General features: G+C 40.5%; 1 protein-coding gene across 1 annotated transcript in view; it reads right to left on the bottom strand.

Moving 5' to 3' along the window:
- Positions 1–20,701, bottom strand: part of WDFY4 (WDFY family member 4) — a 140,068-nt gene extending 119,367 nt beyond the window's left edge. The window contains exons 1-9 of the mRNA XM_061358826.1: positions 20,582–20,701; positions 15,812–16,085; positions 8,414–8,528; positions 7,710–7,813; positions 6,164–6,307; positions 5,545–5,734; positions 4,226–4,415; positions 1,311–1,471; positions 546–998 (exon numbers count right to left, since the gene is read on the bottom strand). Coding sequence (XP_061214810.1) covers positions 546–998; positions 1,311–1,471; positions 4,226–4,415; positions 5,545–5,734; positions 6,164–6,307; positions 7,710–7,813; positions 8,414–8,528; positions 15,812–16,072 — 1,618 coding nt within the window. The 5' untranslated portion in view covers positions 16,073–16,085; positions 20,582–20,701. The remainder of the gene's footprint in view (positions 1–545; positions 999–1,310; positions 1,472–4,225; positions 4,416–5,544; positions 5,735–6,163; positions 6,308–7,709; positions 7,814–8,413; positions 8,529–15,811; positions 16,086–20,581) is intronic.
- Positions 20,702–22,449: the final 1,748 nt, after the last annotated feature.

The following is a 22,449-nucleotide window of genomic DNA, read 5'->3' as shown; positions in this document are numbered from 1 at the left end:
AATTATGAACTTTTAATTATGTGAGCCTGTCCCCTAAGTTGACTGTACCCCACAGTTACCACATCAGGACTATTACCTTCCTGTTTTCATAATAAGAGATATCTATGTCAGATGACAATGGGTGGTAGTAATACAGGGCCAAAATTCAAGAAACTGCTTTCAATCAGTTCTTAGGATTAAGTATCATTTTCAGAGGAACTAAGCACTGTGAAAAACTCTTTTTTCCTCTACTCTCAAGCTGGATTTCTACAGAACCCCAAACTGAGACCTGTTTTTAAAGTGTAGTCTGAATGGAACCCTCTAGAGTAATTAATAATAGACTAGTGAAGAATAGCCCAGAACTGTTTAGGCTACTAAATAGAATGATAAACAGTGAAGGTTTCAGAGAAAACCCAGTTTAATATATCACACATTCTAGGCCAGGTGGCCAGACAAGATCTAGTTACTCAGAATATAAAATTTGTAATTTGACTGTAGAAATAGATTAGTTTCTTCCTATCAATTAGGCTACTTTGACAGTCATTATGAATAACATTAAGTTGTACCTGACTTCCTCAGGATCTTAGCTTGCTTCCTTAAAAGTGCCAGCAGTAGGCCTAAGAGCCCAGAGTCACGGAATATATCACTGAGTAACAGGTCCTTCTTGGTCATGGTGAGAAGGCACCGGAGAGCTGTTAAGGTGCAGAATGGCACTATGTTTTCCTTTATCAAATACTGAACCTTCGTCAAAATTTCATGGGGGACATAGGACAGGTCTACCACTATGGACTCCACCAGTTTGAAGAACTGGACTTGGACTGGGTGTGGTTTGAAATGGATTATGTCAATAAACTGGTTGATAGGTTGTAGTGTCCATTCCAGAAGAAAGAAGTTGACTGTGTCCCAGGCCCATATGGTACCAATTGCTGACAAGATTCTTTCGCACAGGTACTGATCATTACTTTTCTGGAAAATAGACTGCAACACCTGAAAAGCCTGAAGGTTTTTCACCGTCATTCCTGTGGGATAAAAACAGGTGAGATCATTTTTATGTCAATGCTGTTTAAAACTGCAAGCACCATAACTACAATATTAAATCATGTCTGAGAATAGAAAAGAAATGACAGACGCAAGGGATGTGATTTGGAGGCAGATTCTCAACCTTGGATCAGGACCCTACAGCTGATACAGTCAGTTCAGTTTGATACAGGGTTAAGCACACAGATCAGAAGATTCCATCTTCTACTCTTCCCACCATATTAAGACACATAATGAATAGAATGTTGTTCTTATATGGCCCAACTACACAACCTCATATATATATACTGTACCAGAAGACCGTGTCCATTCAAAATTAAAGTGTGGTAATTGCGGGTGTACAATATTGCCAGAAACTTTCAATTCAGATTTTCCACAGGTTGTAAGGCAAGTCAACATGTCCAAGATCTCATCCAGATAGGGGTCTCCTTCATTCTGTTGCAATCCTTCACATCTAGGAACAAAATTTGGGACAGTCACGTTCATGCCTTAGTAATGCAAATATTTTGGATATATCACCAGGTCGTGAGCACATAGGAGCTACCCGTTTTAGTCCCTGCTCCTTCCCAGCCTATTTTGCTGTCTTATGGTCTTATTCTGTGACTTGTTTAATCACCTTACAAACAGTAACTTCACACCTGGGTGGCACACTGTGAATTAGAACAAAAACTGAAGAAGAAAACTGAAGTGCCCCTGTACGTGTCTTCTGAAGAAAAGGAAGATAAATGTTGAAATTTAGTCTAGTTACATGTACTTAAAAACAAAAGTAATTATCTCAAAAAATTCTTGTTTTGAGGAGATAAAATTTTAATTTTTTGAGAAATCAAAAATTAAATCAGGCACTTCACATTAAAAGGTAGGCATGTTGTTGGCAAGGTAAGGGACTAGCTGAGATAAAAACCAGAAAAATTGCAGCCCTTAGAAAGGGAAAAATATTGCATTTCCTGAGCTTTGTGACTCAGACATGGAGACAGCACATCTCTCCTAGTAAGGAAATAGTTTGAACTGTAACCCCGGATTTGCTAAAGTTTAGACTGAATGGGAGTCTGTCAAAGGCAGAGAGCTGCTTATCATGTCATCCTATTCTGTACTTAGAGGGATCAGTTCTTAAAGACAATTGTAGTATCTAGGCATAGATAGTGGTAGAGCAAGGGACTGATACTGGAAGCTGTGGAAATTTTGGAAGAAAACAAAACAAATATTCTGGTTTAATCCAAACAAGAAGGGGGGGTGGGGGGGGTGGAATCCAGGGCAAATGCCGGTATCCATTTTGGAAAGAAAGCAAGTGGTCAGCAAGATTCTTTTTACCTGAAAAAGAAATCCCAAACATCAGAGAAGAAGAAACTTGGTCACAGAAAATGTTCAGGAAAGCAGCTGTCTCTCTCCTTCTGCCAGTATATGCTGACAAGGAAGATTCATCAGAAGCCCTGAGCACTTGTATACTATTTCTGTCCCACATCACTTTCAAAGGATGGGGGCAGCCATACCCCTTACTGATAAAAGATTAGGTGTTTCTGTCCTTATGTGGTCCCAATTTAATCAGAAATGTACATCTACACACAGGTTATCTACAAGGGAGAGTTGGTCAACCTACGGTAATGAAAGAAAACACTGCCAGAAAAAGACCAGACTTTTTCCAATTGTAAGTTAATTATTTTGTGCCATCCAAGAACCATGAGAAATCACACTCACCTACAGATACCTTTGGATTCATGATTCAAATCACAGTCCCCTAGATCTGAATTACAAAATACTCCCTGGCCAGGGACCAAAGTTCTTGCAAGTCTTGGAGAAGAAATAAAAGAAATACACAGCAAGAATAATACAAGAATACATAGCTACAGGTTGGGCAGAGAAGAGATTCAGAGCAGCCCTGCCGAGGACTTGGGAATGTTGGTTGATGAGAAACATGAGCCGGCTTCAATGTGCACTCACAGTCCAGAAAGCCAAGCATATCCTGGGCTGCATCAAAAGGAGCCTGACCAGCAGGTCGAAGGAGGTCATCCTGACCCTCTGCTCTTGTGAGACCTCACCTGGAGTATTGTGTGCAGTTCTGGTGTCCTCAACATAAAAAGGTCATGGAACTGTTGGAACAAGTCCAGAGGAGGGCCATGAGGATGATCAGGGGACTGGAGCACCTCCCATATGAAGATAGGCTGAGAAAGTTGGGGCTGTTCAGCCTGGAGAAGAGAAGGCTGCGTGGAGACCTCATAGCAGCCTTCCAGTATCTGAAGGGAGCATATAGCAATGCTGAGGATGGACTCATCATTACGGACTGTAGTGACAGGACAAGGGTTAATGGGTTAAAACTTAAACAGGGGAAGTTTAGATTTGATATAAGGAAGAAGTTCTTTACTGTTAGGGTGGTGAGGCTTCATCCTTGGCGGTGTTCTAGGCCAGGTTGGATGAAGCCTTGGGTGGCAGGGTTTAGTGTGAGGTGTCCCTGCCCATGGCAGGGGGTTGGAAATTGATGATCTTAGGGTCCTTTCCAACCCTAACTACTCTATGGTTCTATGGTAAAAGGCAAAGCCAGAATGGAAACAGCATTAAACTGAGAAGATCTGGAAATGCCCTCTTCATATGATATAAAAGGAAACCGGAACAAAGTTCCTAAGTGCTTTCTAGGGAAATGGTATAATGTACTGTTTTGACATGGCAACCTCAGAACCTGATCAGACAATGCAAGGAGAAAAGGAGAGTAAAAGATTCTACTTTGTACTCCTGATTAGGATAACTAGTGTGTTTTTTTTTCCTGATATGTTCATATTCATCTCAGATCTGAAGAACAACCTTTTCAGATATAAGTTTGCGTGGGGTTTGTTTGTTTGCTTGTTTTCTGCATAGCAAGGAGATTAGATTTCCCTCCCAGAAAGACTGTATTCTTGTATTCACCTTAACTGTGACATGTCTCTGACCTACATCCCCTTTAATATTAATTGATGAAGAACCTGTCTTGCATTCAGTAAGTCACTGTGCCACTTGTAGACTAACTTCTCCACTGTTAATTTGTGTTATGTTTTCAGTAGAAGTTATGTACTGCTTCCCTTCCTAAAACAGCAATGAAAGATCCAATATTGGGGTCTTTATTACTGGCTTTACATCCACACAGGATTACCCACATAAGCCATATTGTAAAAAAGACCACTGTGCGTTCTGAAAATAACTTTTTATCACCCTCTAGAATTACACTCAAAACTTCTCTACTTACCTCAGTAAAATTTTTAGCAGGAGTTGGTAGCCATCATTGTTTTCAAACTCTGTTAATAAAGCTGAGGATATGGGATAGGAATCTTTCACAAAGCACAAGACAATACTAGCAGCTTCACACACATCACAAGCAGGTAGGGTATCAGCCACTTTAAAGAGATTCTGAATAGCTATTTTAATGCAGTCCACAGCTGTGAAGAAACAATATAGCAGGTATTTAAGAACTGACAGTAAAACAAGTCCAAAATTACTAACAACAACAGAACATCAAGTCTGAAAAGTTATTTCCCAGTAAAATGGCAGTCATTTAACTCTTTTTCGAGAAAGAAAAGACAAGAGGATAGATGAACATCACATTCATTTCAGAGGCTACATGAAGAACATTTCTAGTTCTAAAGTATGCGTGCATTTCTTTACTTAATCCCCAGAAGCCTATTCAGTCTCAGGAGTATAAACTTCCAAAACATACACTCACCAAAATTCTTATGCAGTGAATCCAGCTGTCTGATTACAAGGCAAGTAGAGGCTGATATATTTGTATTGGACTATGTCAATCACACATTCTAAGCAGAGTTCAGAGATTAATTCTTTGCTCAATAAGCCATACGTAATGGAATATACACATGCTGCTCTGAGCAATGAAGCCTAGTTTTCCTGTCTAATCTGATAGCCAGTCCTTCCAGGACAGCTTCAAAATGTCTCAACAGTTTAGTACTTTAAGAAATATTCCTCAGTCTTTCAATCTCACCCAGGAAGCCAAATTTTTATTTTGAAAAATAAAAATACCTTCATGCAGTTACTCCATGAAACGATGTACTGACAGCAAAGTCTGAATTATAGATTTTTTTTTTTTAATTCTAAGAAATTGAGACTCATTGTCTTCGCACTTAATAACAAAAAAATTCTTAACACTAGTAAAACCTAGGAAGAAATGAGGATGTAGTTAAACCAGTCAGAAAGTTGTCCCAAAAGACTCCATTCCTCTGGCAGTGCCCTCAACTTTGTTTTGAGAGTATGCATGAGCCTTAGACTCACACACTGAGTCGTGCAACCATAAAAAAAACATGATGCCATTATCTTTTCCTGCATTACTGTGATTAGGTGGGATTAGCCCTTGCTTGTAATTTTACTTTTTTTCTGTAAAAAAACTTCACTTTCCAGATGGCTATCAGTACTACATAAAGCTCCTGTCTAGAAAGCCAAGAACCCATGCTTTGCAATTGAGTCTAGAGATAAAATTCTATCCCAGGGAGATTCTTCTTGAGATTTCATTCTCAGTGGAGCTATCAGAAAAGGAAAAGCCAAATTTTTAAGCCAAACCTTGTAGATACACGATGCTGTTTTTGGTCTGAGCTTTTGAAATTGTTCTCAGCACACGGCCTGTAGGTACTTTCCAGGAGCAGCTACACTGGTCCCAGAGGGAAGCAGTTGCTATGATTAATGACTGAAGCTTATCAGCTGCCAGAAGTTCCTCTACACCTTGTTCCTCTCTGTACATGTTAAGCATTATCTGAAAAGCAAACAAACATCAGCTACAGTAAAAACCTTTACAAATACCTGGGAGATAAATAAATACCCACTTGGGGGGTGGGGGGATGGGATTGGGGTATTGGGGATTATAGTTTGATACTAATGCCTAATAATAATGACTTCTAATACTAGGAGAAAAGGTGAAGTGAAATGAACAAATAGAACTACCACTAGGATATTTTCCATGGATTTTTCCCACTTAAAGTCATAGTGTTTTGTTTAGCAACAACAAAGAAAGATACAAAGTGCACCATCTCAGACTGTTTTATACTTCTCCTTATGTTTCTTCACTAGTTTTCAGTCCAAATTTACTCCTTTTTTGGCAGTTTGAGTAAATCATCAGCTAAAAGCCTAAAGGAATATTTCAGTATCTAGGGCAAATGAACTCCTTCTGGCGAGTTCACCTCACCTTAACAAGCATTTCCTGAGTTTGGGTGTCATCCTCACTTGTCTCTCCATAACTGGTTTTCTTCAGAGGAAATGTAAAGAAAAGGTACAGGCACTGCATCAGAGCTGCTGGAAGGCCAGATCCAATGATATTCCACATAGTTCTCTAAGTAAGGAAAAGAAAATTCACATCCTCCAGAAGATGACCACAGTTTCCTTGTGTTTCAACACACTGAGCGTAGTCACAGCAGATGAAGAAGTTGAGCATTGTATCCATTCAAGTGCTCCAGGGCACACAACTGTGTGTATATATACATATAGCATGGCTGTACAAGTCCACTTGGCAGAAGTAAACACTGTGTTGCTATAGGTGTTCCTAGGACTTCCCACTCCATCTGAACTACAACTTTGGCAGAGATACCTATTATATCCTGCATAAGGAGAACTACAGCCAATAAAGCACACAAACTGCAAACTACCTAGCAACTAGAATAGTCAGTCCAGGAGCAGTCATTGGCTCCTTTATCATTAATTCACAGGACACCTTGCAGCTATAGAGGCCTGGTATATTAAAAGCACAAATTCTCCATTCCCTCCTTGACCCACCACTGAAATCTAGCTATAATACCTTTGCTTTTGAAACATACTGAATAACTGCACACACACTTCTAATTATAGCTTTTATAAATACAAGAGATAACTGTTCCTCTACAGTATTTCCCAACACTTATTTTCTTCCCACCTTTATTACTGCTGTGTACAACTTAGCTGAGAAATCCCAGTGTGCCTGCTTGGCACACAATAATGATAAGAAAAATCAGCAGCAAATTAAACAGAGAAGTGGGGTTTGTGATACGAAGTTTTGCAAGTGTTTGTGCTACAAAAAATATCAATGTCCTATATCCATGAAAAATGCAAACGTCACCAGGAATGTCATGCTGTTACTAACTATATATGAATTTGTAGAGCTCCTTATGACACAGAACATGTTCACTACAAGATGACAGTGAGATTTTATTTGCATGTATCTGAATCAGAATGAGACAAGCTGCTCAGCTCAGTGTCAGGGATGCCATACAGTGTTCAGAATGGCTGTACAAACAGAGCTTCTGAAATGCTCTGAAAAGCTTCAAAGTGGGAAGCTTCAGGATGGAAAATCCAACCACTTCATTACCAGACAGACAGATCCTTAGTAGTAATCTTTTTGATACATAACTTGGAGTGAAAAAGAAATGTTGAAGAGCAGTGACATACAGTGGGAAAAAAAAATAAAATCAGGGGAACGCTAGAACAAACAACTGCCCAATGCTCAAAACAAAAGGTACCTGAAAGTACAGAGGACCTACTTCCCTCTTTTAGAAAAGCCTGGACTATAAACCTGTGGGTGTGTCCTCCATCAGAGTGCATACCCTGGGCTTGCTGAAGCACAAACCATTGGAGATAGCATAAACATTACTAAACTTAGGTGTTCCACTGTTGTGGTGGCTACCCAGCTTCTCAAATAGACAGTTAAAAAACAAAGACAAAATACCAACACACACACACACTCTTGTAGTAACTTCTCTTACCAAGTCAGTCTGTGAGAGCAGATACACTGATTTCAGCAGCAAATGGCCATCTTCTCCTTCCCCTTTCTGTTGCAGCAATTGCTCCAAAGCCAGACGAGCTTCCTCTGTTGCCACAAAAACATTAAACTTGAATTCCTTAATGAAAGGTATTCATCCTTTCTTAACAGGTGTGACAAATTTAACAAAATTACAGTAGCAGGAGTCCACTGAAGTGAGCAGAAGGATGTTTTTACATTTCGATTCAGTGTCAGGCTCAGGTCAGTTTGTGTAAACTGTGTATTTCAAACTGACAAGCTTCACTGGGAATAGCAGCTCAGTACTTGCAGTCTGCCAACTGACCAGTGTATGGTAGCCACCAGGAAAGCCATGTGTAGCTAGCAGTATTTTTCTTATTAAAGAAAGCTCCTCGGAATAGTGTATGGACTACTCTTTCACTGCATAGCTGCAGTATTATACATTTCAAGCTACAGAAGCTCCAAAACCAAAGTCACCATGGCATACAAGGCCAGCTCTTCATTGGTAATCATCCAAAACTAGGATGCTGCATCGAAAACTAGTATGCTTATGCTAGCTGAACTCTACCAAAAGATCTGGCTCGCTACTCTTAGCACTTTCCTCTTTCCCCTCACGGTAAGCACAGATGACAGCTGAATGACAGCACATTCCGAGAAGTGGATCCAGTGGATGTGATATCAGATTATTACCTGCAGGTTTGCCACTGAGGGTCCTCTTAATTTCTTTTGTCAGAAGCTTGGAAACCTCACTTGCTAACAGCTGAATGTTGGGGAACACAATTACTCCAGCAGACTGCTCCCAGGCCTGAAATCCAAGCATAACCGTTAGGTCTTTCTGATACAGCATGTTTATGGTAGACTGAGAAGTACTAATAAATATAAATAAACAAACATAAAGCTAGTATTCCCCTCCAAAATTCTCCTCCCCAGCCAGTGTAGTCCATTAAGCAGTATTTACGAGACAGGCAGGATCCTGATACTAAGGATATAGAAGTCAACCAGGAACTACCTTTTGAATCATGTAATGCACTTACTAGACAACATTTACATTATTTTCTACACTGAACACAATCAAAACAATGTAAGTGTTTCTCATAGCCCCTGTATCACTAATTATTTACATCAAAAAACATGGTAGCCCCTTTCAAAATACAACATAAACACCCAATACCCTCAAGAGGTTACAGCTTTTTTGGTTTGGGGTTGTTTTTTGGGGGTTTTTTTGTTGTTGTTGTAGATATTTTTAATACCTTCGTCAATTTTCTGCCTTTCAATTCTACTCCGTTTTGGGAAGAAAGTATGGCTCAAATTCAGAATTTCTTGCCATACAGAAATAATCTTTGCTCAAAAGTAAGGAAATAAAACTTCAGACTACAAATAAAAATTCAAACTACGGACCAGTCAATCTCACCTCTGTGCCTGGCAAACTCTTGGAGCTGATTCTCCTGGAAGGCATGCTAAGGCACATAAAAAACAACAAGGTACTAGGTGACAGCCAGCATGGCTTCACTAAGTAGAAATCCTGCCTGACTAATTTGGTAGCCTCCTATGATGGGGCTACAGAACTGATAGACAGAGGTAGAGCAGTTGATGTCATCTACCCAGAATTGTGCAAAGCCTTCAACACTGTCCCACACGACATCCTTGTCTCTAAATTGGAGAGACATCAATTTGATGAATGGACCCCTCGGTGGATAAAGAACTGGCTGGATGGCCGCACGCAAAGAGTTGTGGTCAGTGGCTCAGTGTCCGGCTGGAGACCAGTAGGAAGTGGTGTCCTTCAGGGATCAGTGTTGGGATTGGTCTTGTTTAACATCTTCATCGCTGACATGGACAGTGGGATTGAGTGCTCCCCCAGCAAGTTTGCCAACGACACCAAGCTTTGTGGTTCGGTTGATACGCTGGAGGGAAGGAATGACATCCAGAGGGACCTCAACTCGCTTGTGAAGTGGGCTGATGTTCACCTTATGAAGTTTAACCATGCCAAGTGCAAGGTCCTACAGCTGGGTCAGAGCAATCCCAGGCACAGCTACAGGTTGGGCAGAGAAAAAAATTAAGAGCAGCCCTGCATAGAAGGACTTGGGGTTGCTCGTCGATGAGAAAATGAACATGAGCTGGCTTCAGTGTGCGCCCACAACCCAGAAAGCTAACCATATCCTGGGCTGCATCAAAAGGAGTGTGACCAGCAGGTCGAAGGAGATGATCATGCCCCTCTGCTCTCCTGAGACCTCACTTGGAGTATTGTGTGCAGTTCTGGTGTCCTCAACAGAAAAAGGACATGGAACTGTTGGAACAAGTCCAGAGGAGGGTCACGAGGACTGAATCACCTCCCGTATGAAGATAGGCTGAGAAAGTTGGGGCTGTTCAGCCTGGAGAAGAGAAAGCTGCTCTGAGACCTCATAGCAGCCTTTCAGTATCTGAAGGGGGCATATAGCAATGCTGGGGATGGACTCATCATTAGGGACTGTAGTGACAGGACAAGGGGTAATGGGTTAAAACTGAAACAGGGGAAGTTTAGATTGGATATAAGGAGGAGGTTCTTTACTGTAAGGGTGGTGAGGCACTGGAATGGATTGCCCCAAGGAAGTTGTGAATGCTCCATCCCTGGGGGTGTTCAAGGCCAGGCTGGACAGAGTCTTGGGTGATATGGTTTAGTGTGAGGTGTCCCTGCCCATGGCAGAGGGGTTGGAACTTGATGATCTTACGGTCCTTTCCAACCCTAACTATTCTATGATTCTGTGATTCTAAAAGGAAACATGGGGAAAGGAGCTGAAAAAACAACTATATGGATATGGATGTGATTTTACAGCAACAGGAGTTGCCTAACCAATCTGGCTATGAAGTTATGATGTAGGCTTCCAGGCCTGGAGTGACACCCCTGCCTGGCTAGGTATTTACATTATAAGCCAGCTTACATCACTAGTACAGGTCGGTGCCAATAGCAAAAACAGCACTTCTAAAATGCTGAGATGATGGCAGTAAATGTTTACCACATCAGGATTTGTAAACATTTCCTATGATATAATAAGCACCCCTATTTAGAGTGGAATGTATAGGCCTAAATGCATAACTAGCCAAGGAAAACAATTTTATAAACAAGTTTATAAACAATTTATAGATAAGTTCATGTAAATATTTAAGAAAGGACAAGCAATTAAATACAAAACTGACAAAAGTAACAAGAGCATGTCTTGATGGTTCTCAGCTCTGAGTATGACAAACAGATGCCCTCTCAAATGTTTCTTAGCCTTGACTTTGAGGGAGATAGGAAGAGAATTCAAAACCAATATAAAATATTGCAGTAGACCTAACTACTAATTTCACCTAACTCTGAGAATCAAGTACCATTCCTTTTACACAGAACATCTAACACTACACAGATCAATGTACTAGCAATAATGCAGCACTCACCCCTAAATACAAGGCTGAAACACCTTTGTACTAGCAACCTTGAAAATTTTGTATACAAAAGTCTCCTTCTTTTAAAAGCTTAGAAAGATCAAGCTGTAAGGCCAGATGAGGAAAGGAAGGTAACAGAAATAATAAGACATCTGTTCTCCCAAAATACTTCAGAGCAGATGCTCCATAACACTGTCTGCCAAGAAATTAGTGCAACTCGTTGTGAAAGAACATCCTCTACAAACATTATTTCCTTCCCTACCATTGCTTTTAATTACTTGTTCTTTCCTTACAGATGGCAGCTTGTGGACAAGCTATTTCTCTCCTCATGAATTGCCAGTCATCTGTTGGCAATTGGGCATTTTACTGCATTGACCTCTGAAACTGCACCCAACTCTTTTTTTTTTTTTTCTGGGCTACAAAAGAGTGAACTGCAATCACACAGAATACCTATCAATTAATTTTCAATCAATCAATCAATCAATCAATCAATCAACATTATCAAAAAAGGGCTAGTTTTATTCAGATTTTGACCACAAATGTTTTTAAGAGAACCTCAGCTGCAGGATCAAAATTCACCAGTTCCTGCACTTCTGAATCAGAAGTGAGGTAAGATCTGTAAAGAGCAGAAGCAAGCTGGGCAAACACAATGACAAGAAACCTACAAACACAGAATACACAATGCTTGTCTTAAGCTATGCTCTTTTCATAAGAAAGTAGTTATTTCCTGCTCCTCTGCCTCAAAGAGAAAAACGCTCTAAACACTTCAGAAAGGACCTGTTATAATCATTCTTCTGCTAACAGAAAGAGCAGACTAAATTTTAAAAGGTGCAGCATGAGAGCAACAACTGGTAAATGCTATCACTGTGCAAATATTTAGCTAGTCCATCTCACTACAGACCAGGCCACTAATGTTGTGATTTAATTTTATTGGTGATCTTCCTGTGACTCAGACACCAGCCTCTAGAATACACTCCTCTTTAAGAGCATACCTAATCAGTTCCATAGTCATCTTTGAGCCTATAAAACATCTATATCTGGAAGAGTACCTACCTGACTCCATTCTAGGATATCTGCCTTCAGAGGAAACTCAAATAATATGGTGTCAATGTAATCTGATTTTCTTTCTTCCTCTTATGTCTGTTTCTACATGTTTAAGATTTTGTCACAAGGTCCCCATGTCTGCTGTTGCCATCTGTCCTTCCTTTTCCATACTCCATGGACAGATGCTAGCTCAAAAGCCATCCATATAATAGAACATTCTGATACTTTCTGTGGCCCCCATAGGAAAGATAGAAGGCACATTAAAATGACTCCCAGCCTAGGCCTGAATCACAAGCAGATGGCTAACATTTTCCTCCTACACCTTTTCCTTCTACATCAAGGAGTACCACTGAGTAATGAGCCCCCACACCCCAGGTGGCTCCTGGTTAGTGCCCTCTCTCTCCAGCCAACTGAGTAAGAGCTAAAGCACTCTGAAACAAAAGGACAGAGATGCACTGGCATCTGCATAATCAAATAAGAAAAGGAAAAGCAGGAGATGAAAATCCCCCAGGGAGGGAGATGACTTATACAGAGTCCCCTGATAAACAGGAGGAAGTGAAGTAGTTTCTGCAAGAACTTCATAACATGTATAACTCAAATTGAGATGTGTTTCCCCAAGCCAGACCAGGGCCTTAGCACAAAGCAGAAGGTTAGTACATGAAGGGAGTACAAGTCATATGGTGAAGCACATGATGACGCAACTCTAAAGGGCCAGGTCCTCCACAATGTATTCCTAAATCAATGGTGTGAGGCCAAATTGCTCTAGCCATGCATCTGAACCCAAACGCCTACAAGGCACTGTAAACCTCCACTGATACATCAAAGAAAAGTGAAGGGGAGGAATCTCTCTCTTAGGACACAAAATGTAGTGCTAAGCTAATGAGAAGTTCACATCTCTATTTTGAATATATTCTGTAGCTGAAATATCCTTTAGGAATTTAGAATCCCCTCCTTGTGAGCATTACTGCAGTTCAGGAAATCACTTTCTACAACCCTAAAGCATGTGAAGTTCAGCTGTACAGAAGGGAAATGGTATACACATGCACAACATTGCATGTCCCTTAGCGATACTCAGCTTGCCTCCTGGGGAATAGCCGTCTTTGATCCCACTGGTACTAAAGTTTATTTCTCATGTGTCATGAAAAATAAGTAATTTCCTGCTTTTCTGTTCAACTTTTAATTCCTAACACTTCTAGATTTTATAGCTTTCATCGCCTTCATTCAGTAACAACAACTTCCTCAGTCCTTTGAAAGTTTCACTCCAAAAAATAACCTTCACGTGGAAGGCATTCTTGATATTCATACTTAGTTAATGATCAGCAAATCTGAAGTTGTTCTATATAATCCCATCTTGCCAAGACTTGCTTACTTCAGATTCATTGTATGGTATTTAAATACAAAAACCATCACAGAACTCAGAAACCCTGACATCTGGGAATTTATATTTCATTGTAAATTTCAGACAAGACAATCTCAACAGAAGAATTTCACAAAAAGCCTGCAATACACTGTTTTCAAGAGGGGGATGGAGCAGTTTGGAGAGACAGTTTGGATCTTCCACAGCAAAGCTTATCTTTGCTGTGATGAATTTATATGCTCAAAGCATTAAGGCTATTTGTTTTCCATGGACCTTGGAAGACAGAAGGTCTGAAAACAGCTTTAGGAAAAGCAGAATAGATGTCTCTTTCTCAAAGTGAAAAGATTGTATCATCTTGTTGTGCTGTCTCAGAAAAGGAAAAGTGCAGTTTTTGGTGTGACATTTAAAAGGCAGATCCATGGCATAAGAAGGCGAAAACTTAGAGTATCAGTCCTGATATGATTTTAAAGAATATTCTTTGTAGGCTGAGGAAAGAATTCTGCTCCTTTGCAAAGGCAGAATTTTTAAGACCTATTAAAGCAGTGGTGAACTCCCAAGAGAGCCAAGCCTGCCATTATATATAAGTACCATAAGCAGAGAGAGATTTGTTGCCGGTGACAGGCACGTATGCAGAGAAACTCTGCTTATGCTTAAATATAGCCTTTGGTTCAGGAGGAACACTTTTCTATGCCAACAAATCCAAAAGTTGAGAAAATGTGAAAAATGCAAGTTTTGTTCACTATTCACAAATATCTATAGGCCATTTAGATGAGAGGATGCTTCTGTGTCTCCAGGATATGAACTCATTGCCTTTTCAGACCCTTACATTGATTTTTTTCTGGACTGCCTTGGACCAAGGCAAGCTTTTACTTGAGCACAGCAAACTCTTCACCATAAACATGATCAGATTCTACTCACAATTTAGTTGTTTGCACCACACTGACACTGAGTGACCTGTTTCAGTGCCGTTAACTGATGCTAGCATCCACAGTGATTTCAGAGCCCTGCTCTGCACAATGACTTACAGGCTTCATAGATTCATGCTCCATTCAGATGAGTGAAATGTTTATGCTTTGCTGTCATGGACACCAAAGATTTCATAGTCCTGAGCACAGTGGTTTCCTTCCACACGCAGTTCAAGATGTCCTTCTCACTACAGTATCACTTTTTATGTCCCATACAAATGGTACATTCTGTGTTTCACTTAAACAGGGTGATCATACCATTAACTTTTTTTTTTTTTTTCCCACCTACCCGCTGACTTGTTTTGTGAAAACCAACTCAGCTGGGTAGGAAACAGTCGGATCTGAGTTCGGTCACTCTCGAGTACAGATGGTTGAAATATGACATCATTAAAATATTGTTTCACTAAAAAAAAGCTTTTATTTTCTCACTGAAAGATATACACAGTGAGAAAGTGTAAAAACTCAGATTCAATACCCATAAATACCCAAGGTAATTCAAAAGAAAATTCTTCTGTACTACAACATGGCCACAGTACATTTAAATATAGGCCAGGTTTTCTGCTCCTCTCGGTATAAGCTCTGCTACTTTGTCACTGTATGGTCCATTCAGTTTCCTATATGTTTCACACGGAAGCAAAACCAATTCATAAGGCTTCCATTCAATACAGAGCTCTTCCAGTTTCATCTTTTAATATGACCATCTTAGAAATTCTTTGCTGATGGAAGGGCATGAGGTAGGCCATCCTGCTAACTGAAATGTTCTAGTTCTTAGCTGTGTCCCTCACCCACAGTATGACCTTCCTTTCCTCATGCCACAGTTTCCTCATTTCTAACACAACTTCTTTCTCAAAACCTAAAATTAGACTTTAGCGCTGTCATTAACCCAAAAATTCTATGTTGAGTCTGTAACCCCGCATTCCCCCTAGTTGGCTGCATTCCACAACTACATTTTCCCAGACTGAAACTGTGCTCAGCTCCCCCAATAAGTACGTAAAATAGATGGGCAGACATGAAATGATCTCTTCACAGGGTACTCACTTTGAAACATGCCAGTCTCATCAAAATATCCCTTGACTCCAAGAACAGAATTCAGCCACTCATGAAAGTAAAGTAGTGCTCCCCCATATATTCTTTGCATGCTAACATAGCTGGTTAGTTAGATAAGAGGAGAAGACACTGTTTCCCCAGACTCCCAGTGGAATAAAAGTACTTATCCCCTAGACAAAGGGATCATGCTGCAGTTAGCTCCACTGGCAGATAGAGCAACAGAAACTCAAATTTACATCCTTGGCATCTGCAACAAAGACAGGAAGGAGAACAAACCTTTAAGAAGAGACGAAGAAAGTCTAGGAGCCTTCTGTGTTGCTCCTCTGGGATTAGAAATGGAGCCAGCTGCTCGTACTCTACAAACTGTTTTCCTAGAGCCTCCCACTGAAGGGTATGGCTCTGAGGTGGCTTGTCTTTGCTGTTTGCAGGCTGTCCTGGCACTTCAGCTTTGTCTCCATCATTAGGGCTTTGTTCTTGCTGTTCTGCTTTGCTGGGCGAATCTTCCAGCTGCCACTTAAGTTCAGCTGCATTGTCCATGCTGAAATGAGATCTGGAGGTAAAATACAGTGTTATTTAAAGTCAGTATCATTTCTTACCAGTCAACTGTCTCATGACACTAGACACTAACAGTTTTAACCATTGGAAGTGTAGAGTTTAGAAGTATGGAAGCACTGTCAGCCACTGACTCTTCTCCAATTTTGGTGGCGAAGCACTTTGCTCCTGGACAACAGCATTACCACCTTGCAATAACATGAACAAGTTCTCTCCCATGAGACACATGTCCATGTGCTACACAACTTATTGGGCTTCGGCAGGACAAACTGGGAAAAAAACAACAACATGTAAACCAAGTAAACCATGCAGGAAATATGGATTTCAGCCACAACTTTGCCACTGAGCCAGATGATCTCCCTATACTTCAGTCACCCCAATTTCAAAACAAGTCATAGCTATTATCATCATCAGATCTGCAACGGAAGAACACTACCTAAGAGTCAGATAACACTTTTCATTGAATACAGATGCTAAACTAAGCTGCTTATCTCTGATGCACTCCACACCTACAATGGGTCTGAAGCACTGGCTAGAATAGTAATTGTGTGGAAAAGCCAAGGTTTCCCCACATGGGTGTGCTGGCCCAAAAAGGCAGCAACATTCAGCTCTTTAATACTGCAGATGTACAGCTCTGTACAAGAGGCAGGTGTTTTTTACCACAACATTACCTGTTCTTCTCATCCTGTAAACTGAAATTGATATGCCTCAGTGAAGGAGCAAGGTGCTTCCAGCAGCCTCATTTCCATTAAATTGAACTTATAAGGGGTCCATTTTGCACTACAGACAGAGGAATCCTGCTGGCATTCTCATCTCAACTCTAGGTTGAGATGAGTTGATCTACTTTATAACCCTGTTTTCATCCATCATCTTCTGGGAGGTCACTAACACAATCTTAAATCCACAGCAACCTTACTCCTTTGCCATAGCCTTCTGTGAACTCACATGCTACCCAGAGCCTACCTGAAGACAATGCTTACCCAAATGGAAATCAGTCACCTCCAGTCTCCAGCAAAATCAGGCATATGCTTATTGATGTCTACGACATCATCTGACTACTCAAAATATGACACATTAATTATCACAGTGTGGGCAGGCAGTTGGGCAGTTTTAACCAAGATGAACGTAGCTCATCACTTTACTAACTAAATATATTGTCTCTTGAGAGCCTAAAAACATCACACCCCCTCAAAGAAAAACACCAGAGTACTTCCATTTTTGGGGAAATAGGTTCCTTCTCTACAGTGTCTCTTTGATTGCCATGCTAGCTTGTCAATAAAAATGCCAAAAAGCAAATTTAACTAAAAAAATACGTCAGATCTGCACTACAAAGACACACACCTCTTAAATCTTAAAAAAACAAATAAAAATAATATTATGAGCCTGGTTTAGGAATTATGAGCCAACACTAATACTATATTTGGGATTCTCTTCCTTCACTAACCAACAATTATACAGCTTGCATACTGCTTGCATCCTGCCCACTCCAAGCCAGACAAACCAGTTTCATTTCCACGCTCACACAGCAGCTCCATACAGCAGAGATGAAGAGGGTGACTTTATCTTGTCACAGTGCACCACACCATCTGCAGCAAGCTGATGATCCCAGCAGACACCTACACTTGGATGTAAAAGCTGATCCTTCACAGTACAGCAGAGGGAAACTTATTCTACCACAGCCCATACTCTGTTCTTCATTGGGAGATGGAGTGGTATGAAATTTTGATCATCCTCCAAGGATGTCAATCTGGAATTTCCTACCTCAACAACACTTTATATTCTGCTGCTGTCATTTTCCTTAATTATCTGTGTTAAGACAACACAGCTCTGCGAGCAGAAAAAGTGCAATGACTGTCTGCAGAATAAACAGGAAGACTCTGTTCCTCATGACTGTGTGGGAGTTACATTTGTCATATGTTATACTTAACCCTGGTATGGGTTTTCAGCCCACTTGAGTCATCATGAAGCTATACAGTGTATTGAGAAAGCCTGGGTATGGTTCTAGGGGCTTCAGCATAGTTCACAGTTACTTTTTCAATGAAGCTCCTCTCACATCCCAAATGGCAGCATTCTTTTCCTAAGGGAAATCTCTTGCCTTGGAAGCTACTCTGCTAAGCCTAAATCAATGCCAAGTAACAACTCACGCCCCAGTGACTACATTCACCTTAGTCGTTGGTACAGAGAAGCCTGAAGTCCTTTACAGAGACATTTTACAGATGGTGAAAGTGAGGCATGGAAAGGTGAAATGAAGTTCTTATGCTGGCCTCAGAAGGTCAGTGACTGACCAAGCAATGGCACTTCTTGAACTGTACTACACTGAATGGCACTGCAAAGGTGTTCACCAATTTTCTCTCTTTCTAGTCATAACTTACTTAGCAGGCCTTTCTTGCTGGTGGCACAGCTAAGGCAAGCAGAGCTGGTCACTCAAAAAAAAAATCTCACTTTATGAATCTATGTAATGAAAGAATTATTCCCCTCTCTGTGGAAACTATTAAAAACAAATGTGTACACACAGCTTCATTAATGAAGACCTAATTGCAAGACTATGCAAGACATTTGAATGTACATGGAAATCTTTAATCTCCAGAAATACATGAAGGAAAAATAGGATTATGATTTACCTCATTTACTCCAACTGTCCAGACTACCAGAGGCATGTTAGACTAAGTATCAGCCCTTCTGATATAAAACTGTTGCCTTCACTTGCACTATCTGCTTTAAACATTCCTTCTTCAAGTAGCCTTTTCTTCATCTACAGTTTCATTCAGACTTCTAAATCCTTCAAATTTTCTATTCCTCTTGGTGATAATTATTCTCCTAGACTACTCATAATATCACAGGGTCCAACATTTCAGTATCTTCAGTTAATAGCTTAGATATTTTGAAAAGGCTTTACATGTTGGTTCTTGCCTACATCCCACCATTTGTCCTGATCATCAGTGTAAATTAAGTCTAAACAATAAAGATTTTAGAAGACATAAAAGTGAAAATATATCAAATAAACCCAATGCTATCATTCAGAAAGTAGTGTCAGGTAACAAAGAGGAAGTGGAACTTATTCATGTATTTTCCCTTTTGTTCTATCTAAATAAAGCCTGTATGAAATCACACTGCAATGTGGCCATGCTTTTTCAAACTGGTAAGACAAAAGGGAAGAAAGGGTTTTTTAATGAACCATCTTATCTCACAGATTCTATGCCTCTTTCTGGCTCACACCACTTTGTGCTCACAAGAAGTAACAGTACCTCATAACGACCACTATGCCAGACACTGACCATCTGCTACTCTCTTATCTCTGTCCCTCCTCAATTACCTACAATTGCCTTTCTTGAATTATCTACACCTATTAGTTCTATGTCTAGTCATCATACTTTACATATTTCATGAAGCAAACCTAAGCACATAATCAAAAGTAGTTAAACTTTGATGTTGCTCTACTTATTTTCTTCAATAAGAGGGCTGTAATGAATTAAAACAAGTAGAAAAACTCAATATCCTACTAATCCATGCCAAGCCCATTTAATTACAAATTCTATGGGGAAGGTATTCTCTCTTCCTAAGTCTGGCACAGTTCCTTACACAAGAGCCTAACCTGACTGGTGCCTTGAAATACAAAGAGCTGACAAAATACAAATAACAGAGGGGTTTTAAAACACTTGTCTGCTTAGAGAAGGTTGAATAGTGTTCAGAGAACTAGCTCCATTGCAGTAGGACATGGCCCCTTCTTTTTCAGCAATATAAATATAATTGCAACTTGTTTCAAGAAGATATGACAGTACCAAAGGAGCTGCATTCATTTACACTAGACTTATCTGTCCAAGCATATTTTTACTTTTTGAGTATGTCTAAGCTGGATAATTCATTTCTGCAGTACGATCTCACAAATAATTTAGTTTTGAACACTTAACTGCATTGCTTTTCATGTTTGTTTAAAGATCACCTTTAGGCAACCCAAAAGTAGATATATAATTGACTTTGGCCCTCCCTCATGTACCCACTCTTAATTTTTTTCTGCTTTAAAAGTAGCTTCTAAGTAGATAATTGAGAACAGCTTCTCCAACTTCCATACGCCCCTACTACAGCCAAGACAGAAACAAAGATACTGGTAGAGTCGCTTCTGAGTTGTGGTCTTTCTGGAAATGAAGTAATGTCCCCATCTCAAGAGCAAACAGAATACTTCTGGTCAGTCACAATCTAATTGTCACAAGACCAGGGCAATTCCGACCATCTCATTAGATAAACACATGCAGTTAAATAAAATTTAACAAGTCTCCACTAGCAGCAGCAATCCTATTATCATCCCTAGATTAAGAAATACAAGCAAATCACTGATCTTTTTTCCTCTTAGTACTGAAGTTTAGGGTGAACTTTGACTGAAACCTTTGCTGTTTAAAAGTGATCCTACCACAACAAACCAGATGCAGACAGTACTGCAGTTTCCTTCAACAGTTAACAGTCTCTTCCTTTTGTTTTCACAACAAAGCTCTGACATACCTAGGCTCCTAGATTCCGCAGCTCCTTGAAGCCAATAACAACATCCAGAGAAATGAGTGTTACTGCTTCTGTCTTACTAGGCATCTTGCTGTATGAAGCTCCCACTCTGCTCTTTAAAATTTCCACTGTGAATCACCTGATTAGCTGCTGCACTTATTTCCTGAGGAAAGCAGAAGTGAAGAGCAAATGAACCACACGCTCAAGACTCACCAAGCTCGCAAAGCAACTTAGAATAATTCAGTTTATGCACAAAAGTGACAGGCATTGAATGCTTCTCCCTGGATTAAAAGTAACCAGGTATTTCCCCACATACCATATTCACAAATAAGAGGTGTATGTGTGTGGGGGGGTTTGTTTCATTTTGTTTTTAAATTTAAGGTTTTCCAGACTGCTACAGGAATACAGTGCCACAAAGCTCATATTTTCTGTTCAGCCTGTACCCAAATGACAGGCAAAGGTTGGAATCCTTCCTCCAAGCCAGTATCCTTAAGATAAATAATTTGAATGCTGAGGTGAATGCTAAGTCCTTGACCTTGTTACTAAAACAGTAAAGACAACCACTCAGATCAAGAGCTCACTAACAATATATAGGAGCCTAGATTAACTACAGGGCTGGGAGAAGGCTACTTCTCCCTTTTTCTTTGTTCTCTATAGCAACACATCTGAAAGGCTTTATAAATGCTTTTTAAGGGGAGGTGGAGTTTAAAAATTTTATTCAGGAAATTCAGGTGGTTTCTAAACTGCTTTTCCCTGCAAACTTTATGATACCTTTGAGAATCAGTGGCATCATAGCCTTAGAGTGATTAAGGAGCATAACCAGCAGGTCAAAGGAGGTGATCCTGCCTCTCTGCTCTCGTGAGACCTCACCTGGAGTATTGTGTGCAGTTCTGGTGTCCTCAACAGAAAAAAGACATGGATCTGTTGGAACAAGTCCATAGAAGGGCCACGAGGATGGTCAGGGGACTGGAGCACCTCCCGTATGAAGACAGGCTGAGAAAGTTGGGGCTGTTCAGCCTGGAGAAGGCTGTGTGGAGACCTCATAGCAGCTTTCCAATATCTGAAGGGGGGGCATAGAAATGCTGGGGAGGGACTCTTCATTACGGACTGTAGTGGTAGGACAAGGGGTAATGGGTTAAAACTTAAACAGGGGAAGTTTAGATTGGATATAAGGAAGAAGTTCTTTACTGTAAAGGTGGTGAGGCACTGGAACAGGTTGCCCAGGGAAGCTGTAAATACTCCATCCCCGGCAGTTTTCAAGGACAGGTCGGACAGAGCCTTGGGTGACATGGTTTAGTGTGAGGTGTTCCTGCCCATAGCAGGGAGATTGGAACTAGATGATCTTAAGGTCCTTTCCAACCCTAACTATTCTATGATTTTACCCTAGATGGTTAAATCCATCTGGTTTTTGTTAACACCTACTTCACTCACATGCCTAAGAAAGCATTCAGAAGGAAAGTTAGCTTTCTCTTCCAGCTGAGATAGAGCAGTACGCAGATTGGAGACTCCTGATGTTTCTGCAGCTAGAAGCAGGAAGCCATGAAGGGATCAATTCAACTGTTTGATAGGGTTAAGTAATAAGACAGGACAGAGACTACCTGTGCATCACAGGGACCTCTCAATGTTTCTGGCCAGAACAATTCCAGGGGATTGCTCTCCTCCTTTACTGTGGAAATGTATTCATTGAAAGGAAGATCAACAATAGAGGCAGCAGCAGAATCATAGGTTTAGCTCACCCCTTTACAGATCATACCAGGAATTCAGCAGCTCTGTAGATTTGCTGCAAATAGAAATACTGAACCCAAGGAAAATAGTCCTGTTTGTACAGACAGCAGTCTTAAGCTGACCAGGTTTTGGAAAGCTAAACCAAG

This window comes from Neopsephotus bourkii, unplaced genomic scaffold, assembly GCF_033783945.1.
Source record: "Neopsephotus bourkii isolate Nb327-2 ecotype Australia unplaced genomic scaffold, CSIRO-AGI_Nbou_v1 NB_951, whole genome shotgun sequence".
Taxonomy (NCBI): domain Eukaryota; kingdom Metazoa; phylum Chordata; class Aves; order Psittaciformes; family Psittacidae; genus Neopsephotus; species Neopsephotus bourkii.
The sequence above is the reverse complement of the archived record's forward strand: the minus strand, read 5'-3'. Positions and strand labels throughout refer to the sequence as shown.